General features: G+C 33.5%; 1 protein-coding gene across 1 annotated transcript in view; it reads right to left on the reverse strand.

Moving 5' to 3' along the window:
- LOC149411363 (neuroligin-4, Y-linked-like) overlaps positions 1–23,318 on the reverse strand; it is an 887,216-nt gene that overhangs the window by 38,068 nt on the left and 825,830 nt on the right. Inside the window, exon 9 of the mRNA XM_089647299.1 lies at positions 13,982–14,100. Within this exon, the coding sequence (XP_089503425.1) occupies positions 13,982–14,100 (119 nt within the window). The remainder of the gene's footprint in view (positions 1–13,981; positions 14,101–23,318) is intronic.

Here is a 23,318-nt window from a genome sequence, read left to right on the forward strand (position 1 = left end):
AAAGTATTTTTAAAGTAATTTCAACTAAACAAAACTTCCAAAACCGCTTTTAGTCGGTCGATGTGAAACTTATCAAAACTATCTTCTCTGTTAGCTTTTCTCACTACATTATAAATTTGACGAACTTTGATGAAGATCATTTTTTTACTGTTATATTTTAAATCTGATTCTGGTTTTGAAATATTACAATTACGTCATAGTTTTACATTTTTATTAAATTTATTAGCAAGTTTACGACAAGTAAAACCAAAAGCTCTTATTTCAAAGCTTAAATACAATTTAATTTAACTTTGCTGTGCTACTAACTTTTTTATGCATAGTATTCGTTAAATGAAGTATTTTAAGTCAATTTGTGGGTTGTATATGGGCCAAATACTACTTGATTATAATTTGTTTTTCTTTTTATTAATTATAATATCTTTCTGTATTACTTTCTTACTGAATATTGTTTATTTTTTGTGTTTTTTTATTGTTTAAAGCGTACCTACTTTGTATAAATTGCGTAATTGCGGGATCTTAAATGGTTTATCTTATTCACGGTGAAAATTATATATTTAAATTATATAATTATATAAATTATTATATTTTATAACTCTTTGTATATTAATATATAAAATAAATTATATATTTATTGTAATATTAGTCTTTGGGAAAGTGCTCATTTGGATAATAATAATTATATGTAATGTTAACCCATAACTCAAAAGTGAAGCATTTATTTGAAAACTTAGAAATGTAAACTACAACCATATTAAATTACTTAAATCCTGTTCTACTGAAACTTATAATTATAAATTACAAAATATGAGACCCAATTACTAACAGAGTTCAAGTAGTCTACGTGTATTATTACTTTGACTTAATATTGAAACGACGTCATAAAGTAACAGTTATTCCACCTCACAGCCTAACGATAATTACCCGAAGTGCCTGAAACTGAATGTGTCATCTGACGCTACAATTATTCCAAAACCACGTTAAATTGCAAAACCGTCCTTAGACTTAGAACGGAGATGTCTCAACAGCACGATAAGCCAGGCTCAAGCCGTGACTCTATTATGGCTTGATGACATAACTGGAAATGCAATAGTTTTGCAGACAATACAGTCAACAATTCCACATTTGCATCAAGTATCCAGGCCTTATATAAACAATACAAATCTTCGGTATTTGACTATTCGCTTTGACGATAATTTACATAAATTTGTGGATGCGGGGTACTATTCAATACTCGAATGCTGTGTTAATAGTTTTCTCTTGTTAAGTTCAAACGAACAGAAACACATTATTATACAAATTTGCATATTATAAAGTCACGTTACTATTTCATTATTTGAGTACAGTTGTGTTGTTTGACGTAGGGCGAGATGTTTCAGCGCATTTATGAATACATCATTTCAACATAATTTATGTAATTTAATAGAAATACTAAAGTATTTCCATGTTCTCTCACTATCTTCATTGAGTTCTTATTATTTTATGCAAACGAATATCTTTGTTATAATTTCGTGTTTGGTTTTGTTGTTAGTAAGAAAACTTTAGATTACTTCACACAACGAAGAAAAGAGATTCATAGTCATACTATTTTTCTTAAGTACGGTGCGTTCAATGTCAAACCACGTTGAAATTTTTTCACACGGCCCTCCCATATTTATAAAGAAACAGATACATTTGTATAATCTATTAATTAATCTATTTATCGCATACCAAAAAAAGGGAAATCGACCCAAATCGAAAATAAAAAGGAGGGCAAACTATATTTATAAAGAAATTATAAATTATAAATTAAATATATTTATATATTATAAATTAAACTTTATTTATAAAGCTCTCCCATATTTATAAAAAAAACAGATACATTTGTATAATCTATTAATTAATCTATTTATCACAGACCAAAAAGAGGAAAATCGACCCAAATCGAAAATAAAAAGGAGAGCAAACCAGGACCCAGGTTTTGTAGATAATTGTTGAAACACTTATTTCGCTTCACGAGTAAATTCGTGGTGTTGAGGAAATGACAGTAAATTTTACTCATTTTAATCACAATTAATAATTAATTTTATGAGGTTAAAACTCTTTTTCTTTTTAACGTTCCTACAAAGAGTAATGAACAACACTTTTGTTGTTTCCAAATACCTACGAAAAGTTTTATTACCATAAAAATATATCAAGTAGCACGAGAGTTACATTGCAAACGTCTAGAACTTAAACCTGCAACTTTAATGCGGTAGTTTTTGATGTAAAATAGGGTTGTTTAAATTATGTAACACGACACTCTGATCCCAGTAACACTGTAGTGCCTTGAAGTCCTAGCCATGCAATAATCTCTCATATTTTACACGCTACGTGACAGCTGGTTATTTGCAACTGCAGGTAAACTTGCGAACTATGATATTATTCTCATGTAACTAGCTATATTGCACACTATGTGATGCCACGAGCAGTAACGTGCAAATCTAACCGGGACATTAATTTAATAGCGATAAAGCCCCTGTATACCCAATTTCTACCGATTTTAAAGATAATATTTATACATTTATTATGCCGAAACGTTAATTATATGAAATTCCCTCAATAGAAAAAAATCGCAGGGTAAGCTCCGAAAATTATTAAAAACGCGTTTTGTTCTGTTATTTAATATGTTATAAACATGAAAAAAATCAAAGTGTATCCTTAAATGCAACTAAAGCATTTGTCGTGAGATGTTTGCACTATTTTAAACGTGTGTATTATTAAATATTTTCGTTTTTTTTTAAACATTAGTGTGCTCCCTTTGACATTCGTATTTACATATCTCCCTGTCAAGCCAACTTTGAACGCATACTACGGGGCGTTAAGTCGCAGTAAATAGTAGACGAAAATTTGTTTTCTTCCAATGAATCAATAACTTTTTTTTTGTTTTGAAGTAAAAATCGTAGAGAAAATACAGTCTTCCTGCTATTGTGTAACCCGAATCGAATAAATTAGCATTAAAAAGACATAGTGAAATATAATTAAACATAAATTTCAATATCTACATCTCTTTGAATAATATTAGTTATTGACTGAGCGTATCGAAGTCCTATTTTAACTCGACCATTTTGATTTTCGTTTGTCTGTAAATTTGTTTTGTTAATCTTAGTTCTGATTCAACGTGGTAGCCAATTATTGGGTTCAGAAAATATTTTATTTTAAAATATGAAATTTTGTGTTTATTGTATTTTACCTTCCTGAAAAAAAGTTGTCATTGAAATAGTACAAAAATATTACAAGTGCAATATTTACAAGTGATATTCTAGCGAATAACAATAATATTGTTAAAACCGGGTAGTTTAAGTAGCTGCATGACGATTGGTTGAAAGTGAGCTCACTTTGTTTACCTTTTACGAGTGCTAGCCGATTTGCGGAAAACAGGCGTATCTCTGCCAATTCCCATTATACAAATAAAGTGCTAGTCCGATTGCAGACAAATAGGCGTTATCTATTCCAAAAGCGAAAAACACATATTAAAGTAATTTTATAAATTCTTAAAAATCCCAAGTGCTGACACTATTATTATAATAATTTATTATTTGACGGTATAACAACAGTGGAATTTGGACTAGAGGCGAACGTGTTAGCGCCGAGTTTCGAAGAACGACAGTTCGAACCCCATTAATTCCAAATAAATAATTACCGTTTTATATCTATTTTTTTCCATAAATATTGGTAAATATAAAAATAAATATACAAGTGAAAAAAAAAACAGGACATTACAATAAATAATACAATACAACTCTTAGTGACATGTAAACATTAAAATAAACTTTAAATGGCAGATCCCCCGTGTACCCCCCCAGGGGCTAAAGATCCTTTTAAAACATCGGGAACCACGCCGAGGTCACCGATAATCCGGAGCAATAGCAGTCCAGAACTAGTTAAGTCCCCAAGACAAACCCGAGCCGAAAGCAGAAAAGTTATGGACAAACGACAAAAGAAGGAAATTAAGACTAATAAACAAGCGTCAATCCCCACTAACACCAACTCTGCTCTTTCTACCACCACCGCAACAACATTCTCCTCTACTACAAGATCCTCACCAATAACACACGAGTCCAGTCCAGCGCTTCCATCTATCAACGAAGACAAAATTCCTCCTCTCAAAACCAAACCGATTCTGACTTCTGTTAAAATCCCCCAATATATTTCTCTCCAGAAAACGAAACAGTCCGAGACAGCCATGAATATTGTTCAAATTGCCACTCTGGCACTGAAAGCAGCCGAGCCTCTCAAAAATAACATATCCAAAGAAGTCCGCGACACAATAATCTCATCTTTGCTGGAGATAATTGAGAAAGGAGCCACACTGGGAAAACAACTTCATGCTCTGGAAGTCGAATTACTTGAAACCAAGGTGCAGAATGCAGAATGTCAACTGAAGATGGAAGAAAGACACTGTAGGGAAATGTCAGCTTTCTGCGCCAACTCTCAAAAAGAACCCGTACTCAGTTACGCCTCGGCAGTAGGGAATCGAGGAGATCGCACCAGACATGCCGTAATAGTGTCGTCATCAGACCAAGAAGCGACGTCAGAATCCATCACCTCAACAATAAAGGATATTATCAAGCCAGCCGACCTCAGAGTGGGTGTCAGTGGTATGTCAAAGGCCAAAAATAACAAGGTCATAATTACCTGCCCTAAAAAGTCAGATGCACAGAAGATCCTAACAGCAATTCCAGGGCTGACCAATGGTAACTTGGTTGCTCATGAGGGCAAACGTCTTAGACCTAATGTTATCTTGAAGGGGATCGAAAAAGAAACACAAGATTCCGAAATATTAGACATGATTTTGCAACAAAATGATACTATCTACGAAGCCACTGGAAATGATAAGGAAGCTATTAAAATTCTAAGATTCACAAACAACAGGAAAAATGATAGGCTACGAAATGTTATTCTGATCGTCAAAAAAGAAGTACACTCAGCTATGTTAAAACAAGAAAGAATAAATATAGGTTTCCAACGAGTCCGAGTCGAAGACAGCTGCCCAATCATGCAGTGCTATAAATGCATGGGATACGGTCACTCCGCCGCGAGATGTACTGAATCAAAAGATCGTTGTCTACACTGTGCTGGTGAACACAAATCATCTGACTGCACAAAAAAGGAACAAAAAGAAGAATTCCGTTGCTGGAACTGCTTTAAAATGGCCAAAGGCAAAATTGAGGCACCAAAACACAGATCAAACGATAGGGACTGCCCCTACCGTGCCATAATGATGTCACGCACAATGGAGAGAGTTGACTATGGCTAACTCAACTGTAACTACAGCATCCGGGACCCAGGCCAGTATAAATGAATACAAATATGAGAAAATTGAAGACTACAAGCCAATAAAAAATAGCCTTCGAATAATGTATCTTAACGCGAGAAGTATCAGAAATAAAATTGACGAGATTGAAGAAACTTTAAAGAGCATCAAACCCACTGTACACGTACTTGCAATATCCGAAACCTGGTTGGAAGATGGTGAGGAGTGCTTCTTCAACATCGACGGCTACCAAAGTACATTTGCGTCTCGCACCAATGAAAGAGGAGGAGGGGTGATTCTCTACACACACCATTCACTAAATGCTACAACTATCGAAAAACATTGTAGTGAAAATTCTTTCTTAGGAATTAATATCCGTAATAGAAATTTTAAACCGTTAAATATTTATGTTATATACAGAAAGCCTACCTCAAACATTAACGAATTCTTAATGTATCTTGAATCTATTTTAAATAACTGTAGAAATGATACCCTTATCTTTGGTGACTTCAACATTGACATTCTTCAAAAAAATAATACATCTCTTAAGTACATCAACACGCTAGACTCATACAACTGTTTCATATGTAACACATCCTATCCTACACGAGTAACAGATACCTCTACTTCTCTAATAGACCATATCGTCTCAAACAGACAAAATATTTCCTCAACTACTGCAAATATAGATGCCTACCTAAGTGATCATAACATTTTGATATTAGATTACCAAAACAGCTTGAAACATCACACTAATAATAGAATACATTCTTTTTCAAACAACACCAAAACCGATAAAAACATGTTAAAAACATATTTAGAATCCCACAACTTTCCACACGAAACCACCAGGAATGCAAATGAAAACTATAATAATTTTAATGAATACATCAAAACAGCAATAAAATCATCCCAACATAAATCTGAGTTACGCATAGGAGACCAACGGAGGGGTAATACTCCATGGTTTGATGCAAAATTAAATGCACTTATCAAACAGCGCAACAATGCGTTTAAACTCTGGAAAAAAAATCAGCAAAGTGATATATTCACAGCACTGAGAAATAAAACAAGAAATCAAGTTACCAACTATAGAAGATATGCTAAAACCAAATACTACACGACTATATTTAAAGAAAACCTGCGTAATCCGCGACAGACATGGAAAATAATAAATGCAATTCTAACAAATAGCTCGACACCCCAGAAAGATGAAATTGAATGTCTTCTCATTAAGAATGAAGAAATAACATGCCCAACACAGATAGCTTCAACTTTTAACAACTTCTTTATATCAGTTGGGGAAAACTTAGCAGCCACAATTGCATCATATCCAGATGATTCTATCACTATAAACACGGATCAAAAAGCAATCCAGTCCTTATACATGGCCAAAACAAATAAAACAGAAGTTCTCAGTATCATCTCTCAACTAAAGTCTAATGCATCTCCAGGTTTAGATGGAATTACACCAGTGTACCTGAACTTTTGCAAAGATATATTAGCTGACCACCTTGTTTTTCTTATTAATCAATCCCTGGATAGTGGAATCTTCCCAGATCAACTAAAGATAGCAAAAATAATTCCGATTTACAAAGATGATTGCAAAAAAAATCCTTCTAATTATCGTCCTATATCCATCCTATCTGTCGTCTCTAAAGTTTTTGAAAAGGTTATTAAGCTTAGGGTCACTAAATATCTCTTATCAAACAATTTACTCGCATCCCAACAGTATGGATTCAGAAACTAATCTAACACAAAATGTGCTGCCTTCGATTTTGTATACGCCCTCCAAAAGCATATAGACCAGGGTAAGCATGCTGCAGGCTTATTTATAGATTTAAAAAAGGCATTCGATACGGTTGACCATGGGATACTACTAAAGAAGCTAGAACACCTAGGCATAGTAGGCACTCCCCTGAAGTTACTGTGTAGCTACCTCTCTAATCGACACTGTCAGACCTTTGTTGGAAAAGGGACAAGCAACATGGGAACGATAAAATGTGGCGTGCCTCAGGGCTCCGTACTTGGACCATTGCTATTTTTAATATACATAAATGATATTGCTAAATGGGGACTTAAGGGTACAATACAACTCTATGCAGATGACACAGTGATTCTTTATCACAATAATGATTTAAACAAACTTGAAAAGGAAATGGAAAGGGATATAGCTTGCCTGGCAAACTGGCTGCGACTAAACAAACTTAGCTTAAACATAAAAAAAACACATTACATACTGTTTGCAAATAAAAAAAATGTAAGTCTTTATATAACTCTTGATAATAACCGCCTTGAAAGGGTTGATGTTACAAAATATCTTGGCCTTTTCATTGATTCACAACTCACATGGAATCACCAATTTAAACATGTTCTATCCAAAATTACTCCTATAACTGGTGTTTTATATAGACTTCGCGGGTTACTTCCTCCCTCTCTATTAAAATCGATTTACCATGCTATGATTCACTCACATCTAATATATCTCGCCGGAATCTGGGGATTTGCTACAAAAAAAATGATTTCAGAAGTCCAAGTCGTCCAAAATAGAGCCCTGCGAAATATTTTCAGTTTACCTTGGGACACACATGTCAAAGACATCTACAGAAACACCCAAATACTTCCTTTTAATACCATTCCCACTTTTGAAATAACGAAAACTATATTACAAGTAATTCAACACTCGGCACATTCCAACACTACACTCTATTACAATTGCGACGTACACCAACACAACACAAGAAATCACAACAAACTTCATATACCAAAAATCAAATCAACAAAATATGGACTAAGATCCCTAGAATACATAGCTCACACAAAATATAATCAACTACCCAACGAGATCAAATGTGCAAGTCAATGTAAAAAGACCCAAACTAACATGCTCAAACTTCAACTTATTAATGACTATCTGAAATAATAATGTTGTGTATGTCCCATAATATGTCCATTTAATACATACAACTATATGTTTCATGTAATGCGTATCATTCCCGCAATGAGTTTATTAACTCCTGGGAGTACAATGCTTTATATAATATACTATATTCTGTATTGTATACTTTTAATAAATAAAAAAAAATAAAATAGTGACGTTTCTTTGGAATAATTGTTTAATTCATTATTATAGAAATTGAAATCGTCGTATTTATTATTTAAGTAGGTAAATATTTGAGTTCTACATACTACTTACACGTCTAATTCTGATCACAGTACTATTACTTCTATGCCTGGGTGGAAACTCGCCGCATTTTCCACATCAAGCACTAAATTTAAATAAATAAATTACTTTCATGCTGATCTTAAAAGGCTAGACAGAGAGAGCATAACCAATTTATTTACTCGTCCAAGGACTTCAAGAATTGTGAAATTGTACTGGCAATAAACAGAAAAAAAAATCTTGGTCATAATATTGTGTTAAACGAAAAATAGAAAATCAATTCATGATTCAGGTAAAGATTGATGTAAGAGGTAGCCGTCATCAGTACGTTCCTAACTTACGTGGTTGATACTAGAACAGTTCCATTATCTCTAATGAGAGCTACCTCCAAAAGAAAATGGCACGAAATGAAGAAAAAGATTTTATCAGTCCCAAATAACACAAGGATTTGTGCTTAAAATAATGAAGTTTTGGATCTATTTATTTTTTCTTTTGAGTTCATCGTTTTTTTCTTATATTATCAATAATCCGAAGTGCCTGGCATTTCCAGTGCATGCGCTGAGTTTATCGTGCCGACAGTTGTAATAATTTCCATCGTATTTTGAACATCAGGTATCAAAATTCTGCTTAGCGGTGGGAAAGAGGACGGGAGATTTTTTTTAATTATCGTGTGGACAGTGACTTTTATATTGTTTTGTAGGTCAAGTTTGCAAAATGTCATCAATCTCGGAATAAAATGGTGAATTTGCATAGTTAATTAATACATTTTAAAATGTCTCGGTAGTGGATTTCATGATATTACAAGAGTTTGTATAACCCCATCACTACCCTTGGTAGAAGCGTCATATTTACATACTATACTACGCATATATTAGCTTCCATGTAGAGCTTTTAAGACACTAAAGCCTGTCATTACATTGGCTGGATGGATGGCATTCTATTAAAGCCTTTCAAAATGTCAATTCACAGAAACCGGTTTCAATGTTATCTTAAGATACCCTGGAATACGCGGATCGGAATAATTCCCTGAATCCTTCCTCGGGATCTGTGGCTTATAAGAGGATACATAATAATGAATTTTGTGATTTCACTAATCAGATATTATTCCTATCCCTGCAATTAATTGTACCTATTAATAATCACTAAGTAGGAACATGGTATCGTTTTTGGCGTCTTCAAAAGCTGAAAAGTTGTATCGCATTACAAATATTTTAGTAAATTAACACTTTTAGTGAAATCGTAAATATATATGTTTTTTACATTAATACTAGTGGATCCCCCGCAATGCTTCGCTATTTCTAATGTCTCTCTCGAGCGCCTCCGACTTCTTCCATCATTCACTACAGTATAGCACAATTTAATGTTAAAAAACTACATTACATCGCCTTTAATTCGACTTCATATCTCATTATAGTGCAGAGATATTCGGTCAAGTATTTCTCGGATGTCCCCAACTTCTTCTATCATTTAAACACCTTTAAGCACTCCTGGCACTAATAGATATATACGTTGAAATTTTCAGCGATATCGGTCGACTATTTTTTGAGTTTTACGAGCACAAACATACGCAAGGTGAATTTTTATATATTTAGATTAAAAACCAGTTAGAATTTGCAGACTGCCTTCTATGTAGGGATGTTAACACTTGGGGTTGCATTTATTTTTGGATGAGAAATCTGAAAAATACTTTTTTTTTATATCTCAACAGTGCCATATATCGGGTATATTTCAAGCTGGAACCAACCATACACATTCACAAAATTTAATTGAAATCGATTGGGAAGTTTCTGTGATCTTTATACATAAAGATACCCAATTTAAGCACTTGGAGTAAATATCTTTCAAATACTGAGAGTTTAAAGAATTAATAAAATAATGGCTACAATTATTTTTCCAACGCAATAATTTCTTCAATAACTACAAAGTGCTTAGGTAACAAAATAAACACGTTATTTACTTTTTATTTATAATTGAATTATGGCTTATGAAAGACTGGAATTGGAATGTAAATGGAAAATTTATTCTTTCTCGGTACTTGTGAAAATAATAAAATAATATTATATTTTCCGTATTGATCATCGTCCATCGATATTGATCATCGGATCAAACTGAATTTCGATTAAATGGCTCCGATACTCGAATAAATAATTGGTCTTTCCCAACCTAAAATCTAAATTCATTTGAATTTAATTTTTGTTCTCGGAATGCAAATCGAGGATGCGGATATTAATCCTCGTTGTCGATGACAATGCTTTCAATCAAATTTACAGACGCGCAAATATAGACATTTCTCTGAAATAGGACGATTTTTTCATTATTTATATTAGCTTTACACAGGTGGACTTGAGGAAAATTTGTCATCTTTGAGGAGGCTGTGTGGGGGGTATTTTTAAGGACAGGAATTAAAAGAATATCTGGGAAGGAAAAAGCTTGAAAGCAAACGCATGTACCAGGCACCCCTGCTAAGTCATCAAACATAGCGAATCACCTGAGGTGACTTATGGCAGAGGTGTTGGTTATCCAATAAATGGTTCCCGGGGCGGAGGTATCCATACCCGCAACCCGTCACCCCAAGTGGTTATCTAAGTTTCGGGACTTAGCAAGAGTGCCCGTGTTCATGGATTGAGTTTTATATAAGTCTTGGCGGCGGATGCCGAAAAATAATAATGTAAAAAAATCGTGATTATTTTTTAAGTCGTTTTTCCTTGTTGGGCTTCCTTATTCTGACGATGGAAACTGTAATGCTGTTCGAAACATTTGCTAAAGGAGGAAGTGCAATACGGCAAAATAACCCAAAAATTAATCATGTACCTACATAAAATATTAGTGATTATGAAATTTAAATATTTTATTATTAAATATGGAACACCATCACAATATTCGAAAACATTTCGAATATTATTACTATCGTAAATAAACATCTTGAATACGCGAAATGTGGTCATTTAAGTGGCTCTTAAATTTTTCAAATTTTCTAGTAAGTTTTGCAGCGAGTGATACCTATACTTGGACGATATTGAGTTTTCGAAGAGGTTTTATTACTCCACATAAGCTAAATTCCACTTGAGGATTGCGCAAAATATTATGGCAGAGTCCGAGAAAAATAACTTGGCGAAAACAAATTTGTTATTTTTCCTCGCCAAGTTGAAGTTGTAGTAACGAAATCAATCACATGTAATGTATCAAGTTGAAGTTGTAGTAATGGAATCAATCACATGTAATGTATCAAATTTAAGTTCTAGAAACGAAATCAATCACATGTATCTAGTTGAAGTTGTAGTAACTGAATCAATCACACGTAATGTATCAAATTGAAGTTGGAGTAACGGAATCAATCACATGTAATGTATCAAGTTGAAGTTGGAGGAACGGAATCAATCACACGTAATGTATCAAGTTTTACTTAATAGGTTATTATTTATTTATTTTATTTATTAATCTTAAGTTAGCTCACATCTTCGTGTGTGCTAATAGTTTTATAAACATATAAACATGTACATTGTTTGGCAAACATAATCTTTCTTTAAATATTTCAATAAAGTCACAAAAAAAGAAACATTAATAATTGAGATAGACATATTTTCTTAATTCATTTTTGAACTTATTAATATTTTCTATCACAGCAATTTCCTTCGGGATTTTGTTATAGAGTTGAACGGCTGTTAATAAAAATTAACTTGTTTTATAACTATTTGGTAATGTTTTCAAATACTTACATTAATTATCATCTACATTTGTTTTATTATATTTTCGTCTTAACTGCATCATTGCATTCACTTAATTGTAATATCATTTTATTTTCACTAAATACTAAATACTACAATGTTCCAAAGTCTGCTAATAATTATTTCGAAAATTCGCTAATTCAGAGGCTACACAGACTTGGTAATAAGTATATTTCAATCGATGTTTACCACCACTACTCAGCATCTACGCTAAAATTCAGTCTATTAGAATATTTTTAAAAGATCTACAATTATTCGACCGGTCAGTGGTTGAGTGGGCATAGCGCTTGGGTCTCACCCGAGCGTCGCGTGTTCGATTCCTCGGCTGGCTAAGTCCTCCATCACAACACAAGCAACATTTTCGGCTTTCTGTGGTGGTAGTAGGAGATTTTCAAACATCGTTGGGTTATCCGTGACCCGGGAATGTTTGTCTTTCTTTTAAAAAAAAAAAAAAAAAACTACAATTATTTGTTCCTGTAAATTTTATCTGTATAATCATTTTTCTATGTTCTGTAAAACACCCAATAGGCCGTGATAAAATTTTGTTAATTACAAACGTGCTTTACAAATAACAACAAAGTTACTACAAATTACTCTTTGACTACTTTCATCGTACCTCAAGTAGCTATTTTATACTCTTGTTTTAATTTCCCACTAGAATGCATAAATTATCATTTCTCAACAATTTCTTTAAAAACACGTACACTAGAAGATAAACGAAAAATAAAAAATTAACATTCTTAATAAAATTTTGCGAACTCCTGTAATTCATAAACTTACATATACCCCAATAACAATACTAAAAAATACACTGTTCTACTGCAGCATACCTACACTCAACTATATTTCCAACTCCCTCGTATAGCGGCTTCACACAATGGGAAACCAATACTTAGGTGCTTGATATATTGAATGATAAATTTTAACTAGGCGAATTTTGTGGATCGTATAAAATGTGTATTCTAACACTACTCCTAAACCTTCTGATGTATTTTAATCTGTTTGATCGCCTAATTTTTGTGTTTTAATTTTATTTTTACTATTTATTTTAATGTTTTAAAGTTGTACTACCTACACGACAAAGACCTCTGGGCCTAAAATAAACTAATGAGGAAACCTAAAATAAATAAATGAGGAACTAGCGTCATTGATCCCTTCGGCACCGGTGCGTAGTCGGGATACACGCCAAACGCGCGCCCAACATTTGTACACAGTTGACATTTGTCACATGAGAACGGGTCGCTTCTACGATTCGTTCTTAAGTTCAACAGCTCGGCTGTGGAATGAACTGCCGGCCTCTGTGTTTCCTCCCTCCTACAACATGGACTCTTCAAGACCCATGTTCACTCCTTCCTCTCCACAAAAAGACCCTCCACACAGCATCCCCAAAGATGACATAGGCCCTGAGGGAAATTATTTTCTTCAGGGCCTCCTGTGTGGAGTTAATATAAAAAAAATAAATTGCTAATAACCCAATCTTAACGACTGAAAACGGCTCGACCCTCCCGACACAGTGCGACAGTTCCTACCCCCGCTACACGGGATGTAACGGCCCTTCAAAACTGCACTGTCTGTTTTGCTGCACCCTATATATAACACTTTTGACGGCTTACCGTTTTATTTTTTATTGTGAACATCTAAGTATTTAATTAAAACAATTTGTTAAGGTTTAAAGCACTTATTTTGAATACATAATGCTTGACTGATTCTTAACCATGAAACGGAAAAGATGTATCCATCGATTATTGACGTGTAGGGAAAACGTATTATATTACTTGAACAATAAAACAACAAATGTAACCACATTTAAGCGTATCTTACCGATTTCCAGGTATTTTTGATGCACCGAATCGTATTCATCCCACACGATGCTTCGAAAGCGATTCCTCTCCCGGGAAGCCGCGAGGATCGTCTCTTGGCGGAAATGGTCGTTGGGATTCCTGGAAAAATAAAATATTTCTGTTATTAAAATTGGGAATACATCAAGAATCAAATATTTCTGATATTAAAATTGGAAATACATCAAGAATCAAATATTTCTGATATTAAAATTGCCAACACATTAAATGAATATATTAAAATTGGGAATACATCAGGAATCATTGTGACGACAAATTTTATAATTTGGAAATGCTTTATTCACATTTTGTTGGTAAGCAACAACATTGTTTTATCAGTGAAGAAATATATTGACGTGTGTTGTGAGCGTGCCCTGTGTTCAAAGTAAGCTCATTAAGTAGATATTAATTTTGGTTGTTGGTGCATGGGTAAGTAAGAAATGTGAAATACTCCTGCGTAAAATTATTTATGTTCAATGAATTTTATTTATCAAAATCTTTTAATTCATCTGAGATTTAATGAAATTCTTTGAATGGATATCCTTTTGATATCTCTTCGATTGGTTTGAATACAACGTGTTTTGTATTTTGAGTCATTTTTCAAGTTTACTCTTATTCGATAATTACATTTCTCCTAAAAACGGATTATGAATATCTGTTGCGCATGTATTCCAGTAATAAATAACACTCTCTTCATAAATAAACACTGTGCCTTTGTTTAGACTAAAAGCTCTTCTTATCTGGAAGGGCGTGTGTATTATGGTATGAAAATCTCTGTTTCTCGAAATCTGGTACCTCCGCACCATGGAAGGGCGACCTTATATACTACCGATATCGAACGGAAAACTCTATAGCCCTTGTGATCAACAACACTTTGTAGATGCATTTATGTCTTGTAGCTTGAACTATCACAATTTATTTTTCCCATCTGGGGCCTAGGAGTAGGTCTTATGTAAACAGGCGACATCAGTTATGATTTAAGATTTTCACGGCCAAAAGTATTTTTGTTATTTGTTTTTGGGTGTTATGCCGTGTTGCGCTAACTCCTTCTTTAGCCAACGTATCGGACAGCATTGCAGTGTCCATCATCAGGGCAGATGTGTTATTTGAAGTTGTGTTAAAATGTGAGCTTATGAGACAAGGTCTATGTAGGCCAGACAGAGCGGACTATCTCCAAAAGGATTTCAGAACACTTCAGAGCTTGTAAACTCGGCCACCCTGACAAATCGGCAATTGCCGAGCATTTGATTGACACCGGGCATTACTTTAGATTTGTTCCTGAAATCCTGGGGAGACCCAAAACTTATAGAGCACGGCTGATTACGGAGGCCATTGAAATTCATAAAAATCCCGTAAACATTAATAGAGACGATGGAGCTAAGCTCAATAGTTCTTGGTATCCGGTAATTGACGGCTACACCAGAGCTAAACGAAGAAAACCACTTTAAATAAAAAAATGATACGTTAATGTTAGCTCAGAGGGTTGGAGCTGGCAACACGGTATCACAACCTCATACATAAGCTCACATTTTAACACAACCTCAAATAACACATCTGCCCTGATGATGGACACTGCAATGCTGTCCGAAACTTTGGCTAAAGAAGGAGTTAGCGCAACACGGCATAACACCCCAAAAACAAATAAAAAAAGGCGACATCAGTTTTTTTCTAGTCAGTACAGAATACACTTCTTTATATTGTCTAATCAGTGTGTTATATGAACTTTTTTTGTTTATTTACTTTTAAAACCAACCTATTTGAATTGAAGATTTTTTCAAAAACTTTTATGTCTTTAAAGTTAAAACTTAACATTAGTTATTTTTTTGTTAGTGAAATAAAAAGGTAGAACTCTTTGTTTTGCAATGATATGTTATTTCAACGCACCTACGTGTACCAAAAAATTACATATTTTTACCATTTTCTTGGTATGCTTTCTTGCGTGTTAAAAGCAATCTTCAAGTATTTCAATTAATAAATTTACTGAGCGAAACGTGTTTGCCATTTGATTACTCGCTATAACGAAAAAAATATTTTTGGTGCGTGCTTATAAGAAATTTACAAAACAGTCCATATTTTTACATTAAACATTAAGTAATCAATTCAAGTTTTTCGTTCAGAATTCTCACAATATTAGTAAATTCTCCGGAGGCAATTTCAGTGGCGTGCCATAATTTCCCCTTATTTATAAAACGGAATAAAACTTTAACGGTTAAGTGAAATTTCACTTAGAAAAGAAGACATAACAAAGAGTAATGTCACCCAAAGTTTCCAGAGATGGTTGAAGCAGCCGTTACGAGAGATTTTTCCACATTTATGTTTACTTATCCAGGATGCTTGAATACCGTGAAATACCACGCTGTGCAAAGTGTTTTTTTTTTCTTTTGTATTATAGTTTGCCGCAGTTGTTGGGATGGAGAATAAATATATTCAAGGCCAAAAAGCCTTAAAAAAATAACCGGATAAAATAAATAATGTTTTACATAGATTAATAATGGCTTTTTCCTGGTAAAAAAATATAATTTCTTTCGTAAAATATAAAACTTTTCTTGAAATTTCTACTGAAATACAAAAATTATAGATAATGCTTTCTTTTTTAAATTTAGTATTATTTAATCAAAGTTCAACTATATACCCAATTATTTTCGAAAATTTAACAGAAACGTGGAAAAAATGTGTTTACGTAATACACGAAATATATTTTTATTCTAACTCTCGTCACGAAAATTCCTATAAGCACTTCTTTTTCAGTCTTTATTATATACTACAAATACAGTGCGTTGGTGAAAGGTATCATTTTTCGTTGAATTACAATAAATTAGAATTGATTTTAAAATACGTAGTCTTCAAACAGATGTACATGTATTCTCTTCGATACCATTTGATATCAAACCATTTTACTGATAGTGACGCGTTCCAGCCGAGAAAATGATTTCATGAATGTTTATTTATTAAAAAAATAGTAATTTTTTATTTGAAATGTCTTTTATTTTAATGTTTGACATATAACCCGTCGTCACAGCAGTAGCCAACAGGCACATGGAGAAAAATTCTTAATACTGAATATTTATTAAGAATCTCTTCAAATTATTCGTACTCCGGTTAAAAACTGGAATACGATAATAGAATCTGCTGGCGCACTGCAATAATTTAATGTCAATACGACGAATTAATAGAGTGAAGATACGTTACTGAGACGCATCTGGTTTCAATCAACTAGGTCCGGAGCACATACTTCATACCAAATATATACCGTTCGTATAACTATTTCATTTGTAAACATGTATTATTTAAATGACTATCTTTTTCGTAATCAGTGCTACATTTTTATTCGATAAGTATGAATATAGCGTGTCTTGTAGATGGCATCAGGGGTTATATACCAGAACCTTACCTCAGGATAGCTCTTAAAAGTCGAGACGTGGAGTCAGCTATCTGCTTCTGCTTCCATCATTCAAGACAAGGGATTCAGTTTTCAACGTTATACTATAGCAAAGGGCAACGTTACAACATACAAAGAATTACCACATAGAACACATTTTATACTCACGGGGCATGGAAAATATTACGGGTATAAAATATACCCCAAAATTAGTTCAATCTCTCTCTGAATTTAAGCTACAAAGTCGATGCTTAGTTTATGAAAGCACATAGAAAGGGGATAGAATGGTCCAGCTTACATGGTTCTTCAATTGGTGAGTGGAAGTATGGTTGGCCATTGTTCACGTGCAGCATACACGTCGAAACATGAGCGTACAAGTTAGTTTCACCGAGAAGTTCGGCCAGGAGTTTATACTATATTGCTTTGTTGAAAGGTAATGATTTTAGTGTGATTATCCAGATATTAGTCTGGAAATTCTTTTGTATCCAAATTAAGCTTCTGGAACGCGGGACGCAACTTCGGAGCGACGTGTTGACGCTCTAAGGCGAGCGTCCTAACGGCGTGCGATTAGTTCTTTGTTTTGCAGCGCGAACGCTAATGGCGAGACTAATGGCGAGGCCATGAGGGGCTGCCACTTGCGGCGATTGTAAGAACTGGCGTGCGGCACAATAGACTATTATTATTATAACTACTATTTAAACCGCCATGTAACAATATGTAGTTATTTTATTTTATTTTATTTAAACGCCCATAGGGCTTTTACCTATAATAATGTACATCTTTTTTTTTCAGTTTTACAGATTACATTAAAAAAAATCAGTGTTAAAAAAATACAGGTTTAATAAAAAAATAAAAGCGTTAACAAAATATGTTACATAAAAATATAAGAGTTTAAAAAATATAGATATGGATAGAGTACAAATATGTAAGTGAGACGAAAAATAGAAAATCTGCCAAAATCCTCCAAATCAACCATAATGATAATAATAAAGTATAACAATAGTTTACAAATTAGGTAAAAATAGTTCGCACATACTCCGTTTAAAGTTTGCCAAGTTCAAATTATTGTCAAATACATTTATATTGCTAAAGTATTTGTTACCAAGCTGTGTAAACGTTGTATTGAAGAGTGAAAACTATAGTTGGAATGAGATGTATGTATGTAAAATGTTGATATTTGCCTAGTTGTTCGTGTAGGTATGTGTAGATTTATTAAATGCAGGAGTTCACAACAATCGAGTTTAGAGTTCAAAAATTTGAATAAAAAGGTTAGGTCGTTTATTTTTCTTCTGTTTTCTAATGTCGGAATATTTAAAAGATTCAATAATGACTGGTAATTTATGTGTTCTAAAGGGATGTTAAGTTTAAAATTGACGAAGTCTGGAAATTTTCTTTGATTTCTTTCAACATTATGAATATGTACATTGTAGAAGGGCGGCCAAACTATGGAGTTATGTTCTATCAGGCTTCTAACAAGGGATATGTACAATAGTCTTTTGATTTGTAAAGATTCAAAGTTTTTAATTTTTTTTAATATAAAACCTAATGTTTTCATACCCTTAATCACAATTTGTTGAATGTGGGTCGTAAAGTCTAGTTTCTCATTAATTATTGTGCCAAGATCTCGCATTTCCTTTACTGTTTCTAAATTTGTTATATTTATTGAACAGCCAAAAAATTGTGATAGTTTTTTTTTGGAAAAGGTTTACAATTTTGCATTTTTCTACATTTAAATATAAATTGTTTTGTGAACACCAGTTCTTTAGCATGTCTATATTAGATTGAAGAACTTGACAGTCATTTAAGGAGGTTATTTCTTTATATAATTTAATATCGTCAGCGAATAGCAGTACATTGACATTTTTAAAGCAGTTCACTATGTCGTTTACTAAAACAATAAATAAAATTAGGCCAAGATAAATACCTTGCGGTACGCCACTAGTGGCCAAAAATAGTTAAGATAAAAAAGATTTTATTTTAACAAGTAAAGTTCTACCAGATATGTAGCTACTTAACCAGCTTAACATATTTGCTCTGATTCCTATAGCATGAAGTTTTTGGATCAGTACTTTGTGAGACACTTTATCAAAGGCTTTCGAGAAATCAGTATATATACAGTCAACTTGTTTATTTTTAGAAAAAGACTCCAATACATAGTTTTTAAACAGTAGTCAATTTGTTGTAGTTGATCTACCTCTAATGAAGCTATGTTTTTTGTGATTTATTAACTTTGTTAGTGTGAGATATACACAAAATACTATGTAATACAGAAAATTAATAAAAAATTAAATCAGTAATTTACTCCATCGACGATGATGATAAAATACACTCAACTTTAAAAATGCGAGTATTTTATAAAATTAAATTAATGAAACTGCAACATTTTAAACAGTATTATTTATTTTCCGTGATGTCAAATTTTGTTACCGATATATCTAAATAATTGTCTACGTAGCCATTTGAGCAATTTTTGTCATAATAGGCGAAGTTTCAAAAACATTTTGAGCGATCTATTGTCATAATGTTTTTAATTTATAGAACCTAAAAATATGGGATAGACGGTGAAATCTATGTGGATTAATTTGTTTTAAACATCTGTAATCAGTTCGTGTTTCCTTATTTATTTATATATGTACAAGGTGGGGCAAAAGTAATGTCATGTGATTGTGCTATATTTTTTGCAAATGGTGAATGTTCTTTGACCTTGATGTTGTAGACAAGATGACAACTAGATGACAAGAAGAAATGGCGAATGCACACCTTATGAGTGCGAAATTATTGTTACTGTTTATTGACCAAATAGAGAACATTTTTTTTCATTTCTAACAAAATGGCAGCCAATTCATATTATAACTATACTTTTGCCCCACCTACGTTAAAACAATAGACCGGAAAGTGGGCAAATAAGCATTAACAGATTGAAGTTTAATTTAACCCTCGCCTCAGTTTGAAAATATCTTACGCTCTGCATCAATGTACATAAATACAGGTTAATATTATTACTTACCTATATTGATTCAAAGACCAGATATACAGGTTAATAATATAGAAGGGATTCAACTACTTAACTAGGCTTATGTTTTGATGGTAACTAACAGTAACCCTTAACAGTTAGCTGGAGTGAATTGTGGTGGAATATTCGGCTTAAGATAGACCCTAAACTAATATTGTTCACGCATTGCTTCAACAGGGTGAATTTAATAATTATCTTATTATGCAATAGTTATAATTAATTAATATTTAAATTAAAAATTAATATTAAAGTAACAAGACGATTGAATACATTAGAAATGAGATCCTAGAGATGGATGAGCGTTCAAACTCTTTATCGAATGAAAAGATCCTAAAACAATGCAAGGCCGTAATCGTATCTAATAAAAGAGATTAAAAAAACTCAGAGTGTTTGGCCGGTTAAACAAAAAAATTCCACAGGCGTGAATTTCACGTAACCTGTCGTTATAGTATTTAAATCACAGACGGACGAAATCAGAGATTCCCAAAAGCGCCATCTCGGCGCGACAAATAAATGTATTGAATCTTCGGACATTTCAGCCTCGCCGAATATTTTCGAGTCATTTAATATTTCATTTTGCCAAAAACTTTTATTATTATATGTTTTTTTTTAATATGTGAAATCGCACACAAGTCCCATCTGCTCCCAACCATCTGGAGCCAGTGCAACTATTGTATATTCGATTGAGATGTGTTGTGATGCTGAAGGAGATGGGGAAGAGGAAGGTGGGAAAGTACCTTGATCATCAAACACGTACAACTCCATTTCAAGCAACGTTTCAAATCTGAATGGTAGTCTTTCACCAGGGCGATACTGAGATCTCTGATCACTCTGAATCGCGCCGTAAATATGATACTTAGTATATTTACTTAAAATTAGTAAATTGTGAATTTCCATTATGTCATAAATTTTATGATTTGAAATTAAAAGGTTCTTGGAATTTAGTGTCCGAGTGGGATCGTTCCGGATCATTTCCCATAAGTATACATTAGGTCAAAAACATCAGTAGTAACTATGTCAGAAATATTCAATCAAGACTTACGTGAAAGTTTCAATAATACACCTAGACATAATATTATAAGATAGTATTTACCTACTTATATTTCGCAATAATCCAAATTTATCGAATTATCATCCGCTTATAGATAATAACACGCTGAAAACTTAATGATATAAAAGATTGCCAATTTATTAAGAATCTCTTTAAATCATTCGTTATCCTGTTAGAAAACGAGAAACTGGAAACCTGACCTAACCTAACCGGATTGTAATAAAATTAGCAATACTCATTTTTCTCCGTACACTAACCTACGTTCTTCGTTCTTTATCACAATAATGCTGCAGCTCTTTCTTACACATTAAATTATATGTAGGTATTTGAAAATGAGACAAACGGTGTACGTATGTCTTTTCCCCTCAAAAAAAAGATGTAAGCATTATAATTGGCGGCTTGCGGGCTAACAGGAACGTCGTAGCAACGCACTCACTTAATTTTGGTCAATCTAAGAATAATATTTAATATAACCAAAAATAAAACCACTAAAAATCAAGACAAATATAAGTAATAAATGAAATAATCTTAATATGAGTATAACTTAAATTTAACGGGCTTGATTTTTCGTGGTACGAGCGTATTCCATATCGCACTACCCATACTATATCAATTAAATATACACGCAGTGAGTGAATGTTGACCATTACAATGTAAAATAAGAAAATATTCTTGCATAATACACAACACCTTTACACTAAACACATCATTTTGTACAATTGTACAAATGTACCCGACAGATTTTTTTTAAATTTTCTTCATTATGAAATTTCTTGCCTCGAAAAAAATCTTGCCCTTAAAATGCTTCGGATCTCTTCGGCGAGGCGGAAATTTCAGAGAACACCATACATTTATTTGTTGCGCCGAGATGACGCCACTTTAATTCACAGTTCTCGCTTACCAATAATTATATAAAATCGTTATAAGCTTCAAAATTGCTAGTATTCTTCATAATACGCAGGGGATAGAATGACAGTATTTTTAGCACACCACCCATTATTGCCCCATATCTCACACGTATTAAGGTACTCGTATATTCACATCTACTGGCACGTAACGTACCAGACACGTAGCGCACCAGACACGGCTCAATTATTTTCATACATTATATATGAAGACGATCATATCATAGCGTAGCGTGTCGGCACAGACACAGACCCACTATGTAGAATGTTTTTTTCTGTACCGTCACAGTTTAGTACCAAATAGCTTCTAGGCAATTTCTCCTCACCCTGGATTTGGCTTCAACTTCATTCATACTAAATCGCATTAAGTCCAGGGTTTTATAGGTTCATGGTGCTGTGTCGGTTCTATGTCGGTGCTTTGCAGGTAGATGTGATGCACGCGTCTGTGCCGGTCTGGTACGCTACGTGTCTGTGCCATTAGATATGAATAAACCTGGAAATAAAACACCGTTGCCATTGCCGTCGTTGTACCGTTGTCGTAAAAATTATGAAAACCCTAATCGAGATATGTGACGTCCCATTCTCATTTATTGAGAACAAATAGGTATTATAGCGTATAGCAACAGTTTTGTTAAGTTGGTTGCTCTCAACTACTTACATTAAAAAAAACCAAAGTTTTTTTGCGTGACACTTTATATTTTTAAAGCATCCTTCGTAGATGGGTACATTTATAATATTTTCAGTTGAATTTGACAAGGGCGGCACTCACGAGAGCGCCGGCTTGGGGAGGCTGGAGCGCTTAGCGCAGAGCGGGTGGGCGGGTCCATCCCCACCTCCGGTACGCCACTGTGCCGCACTGGGACGGGGGCAAGCCACCGCGGGACGCCAGTGCTGTTTATTTGGTTTGTTATACACTTAATCCTGAAATGTTTATTTTCTTCAAGTTTTCAGACAATGTACGTGAATAGAGGT

Source organism: Hesperophylax consimilis, chromosome 26 (genome assembly GCF_061612785.1).
Source record: "Hesperophylax consimilis isolate HC1 chromosome 26, BYU_Hcon_1.0, whole genome shotgun sequence".
Taxonomy (NCBI): domain Eukaryota; kingdom Metazoa; phylum Arthropoda; class Insecta; order Trichoptera; family Limnephilidae; genus Hesperophylax; species Hesperophylax consimilis.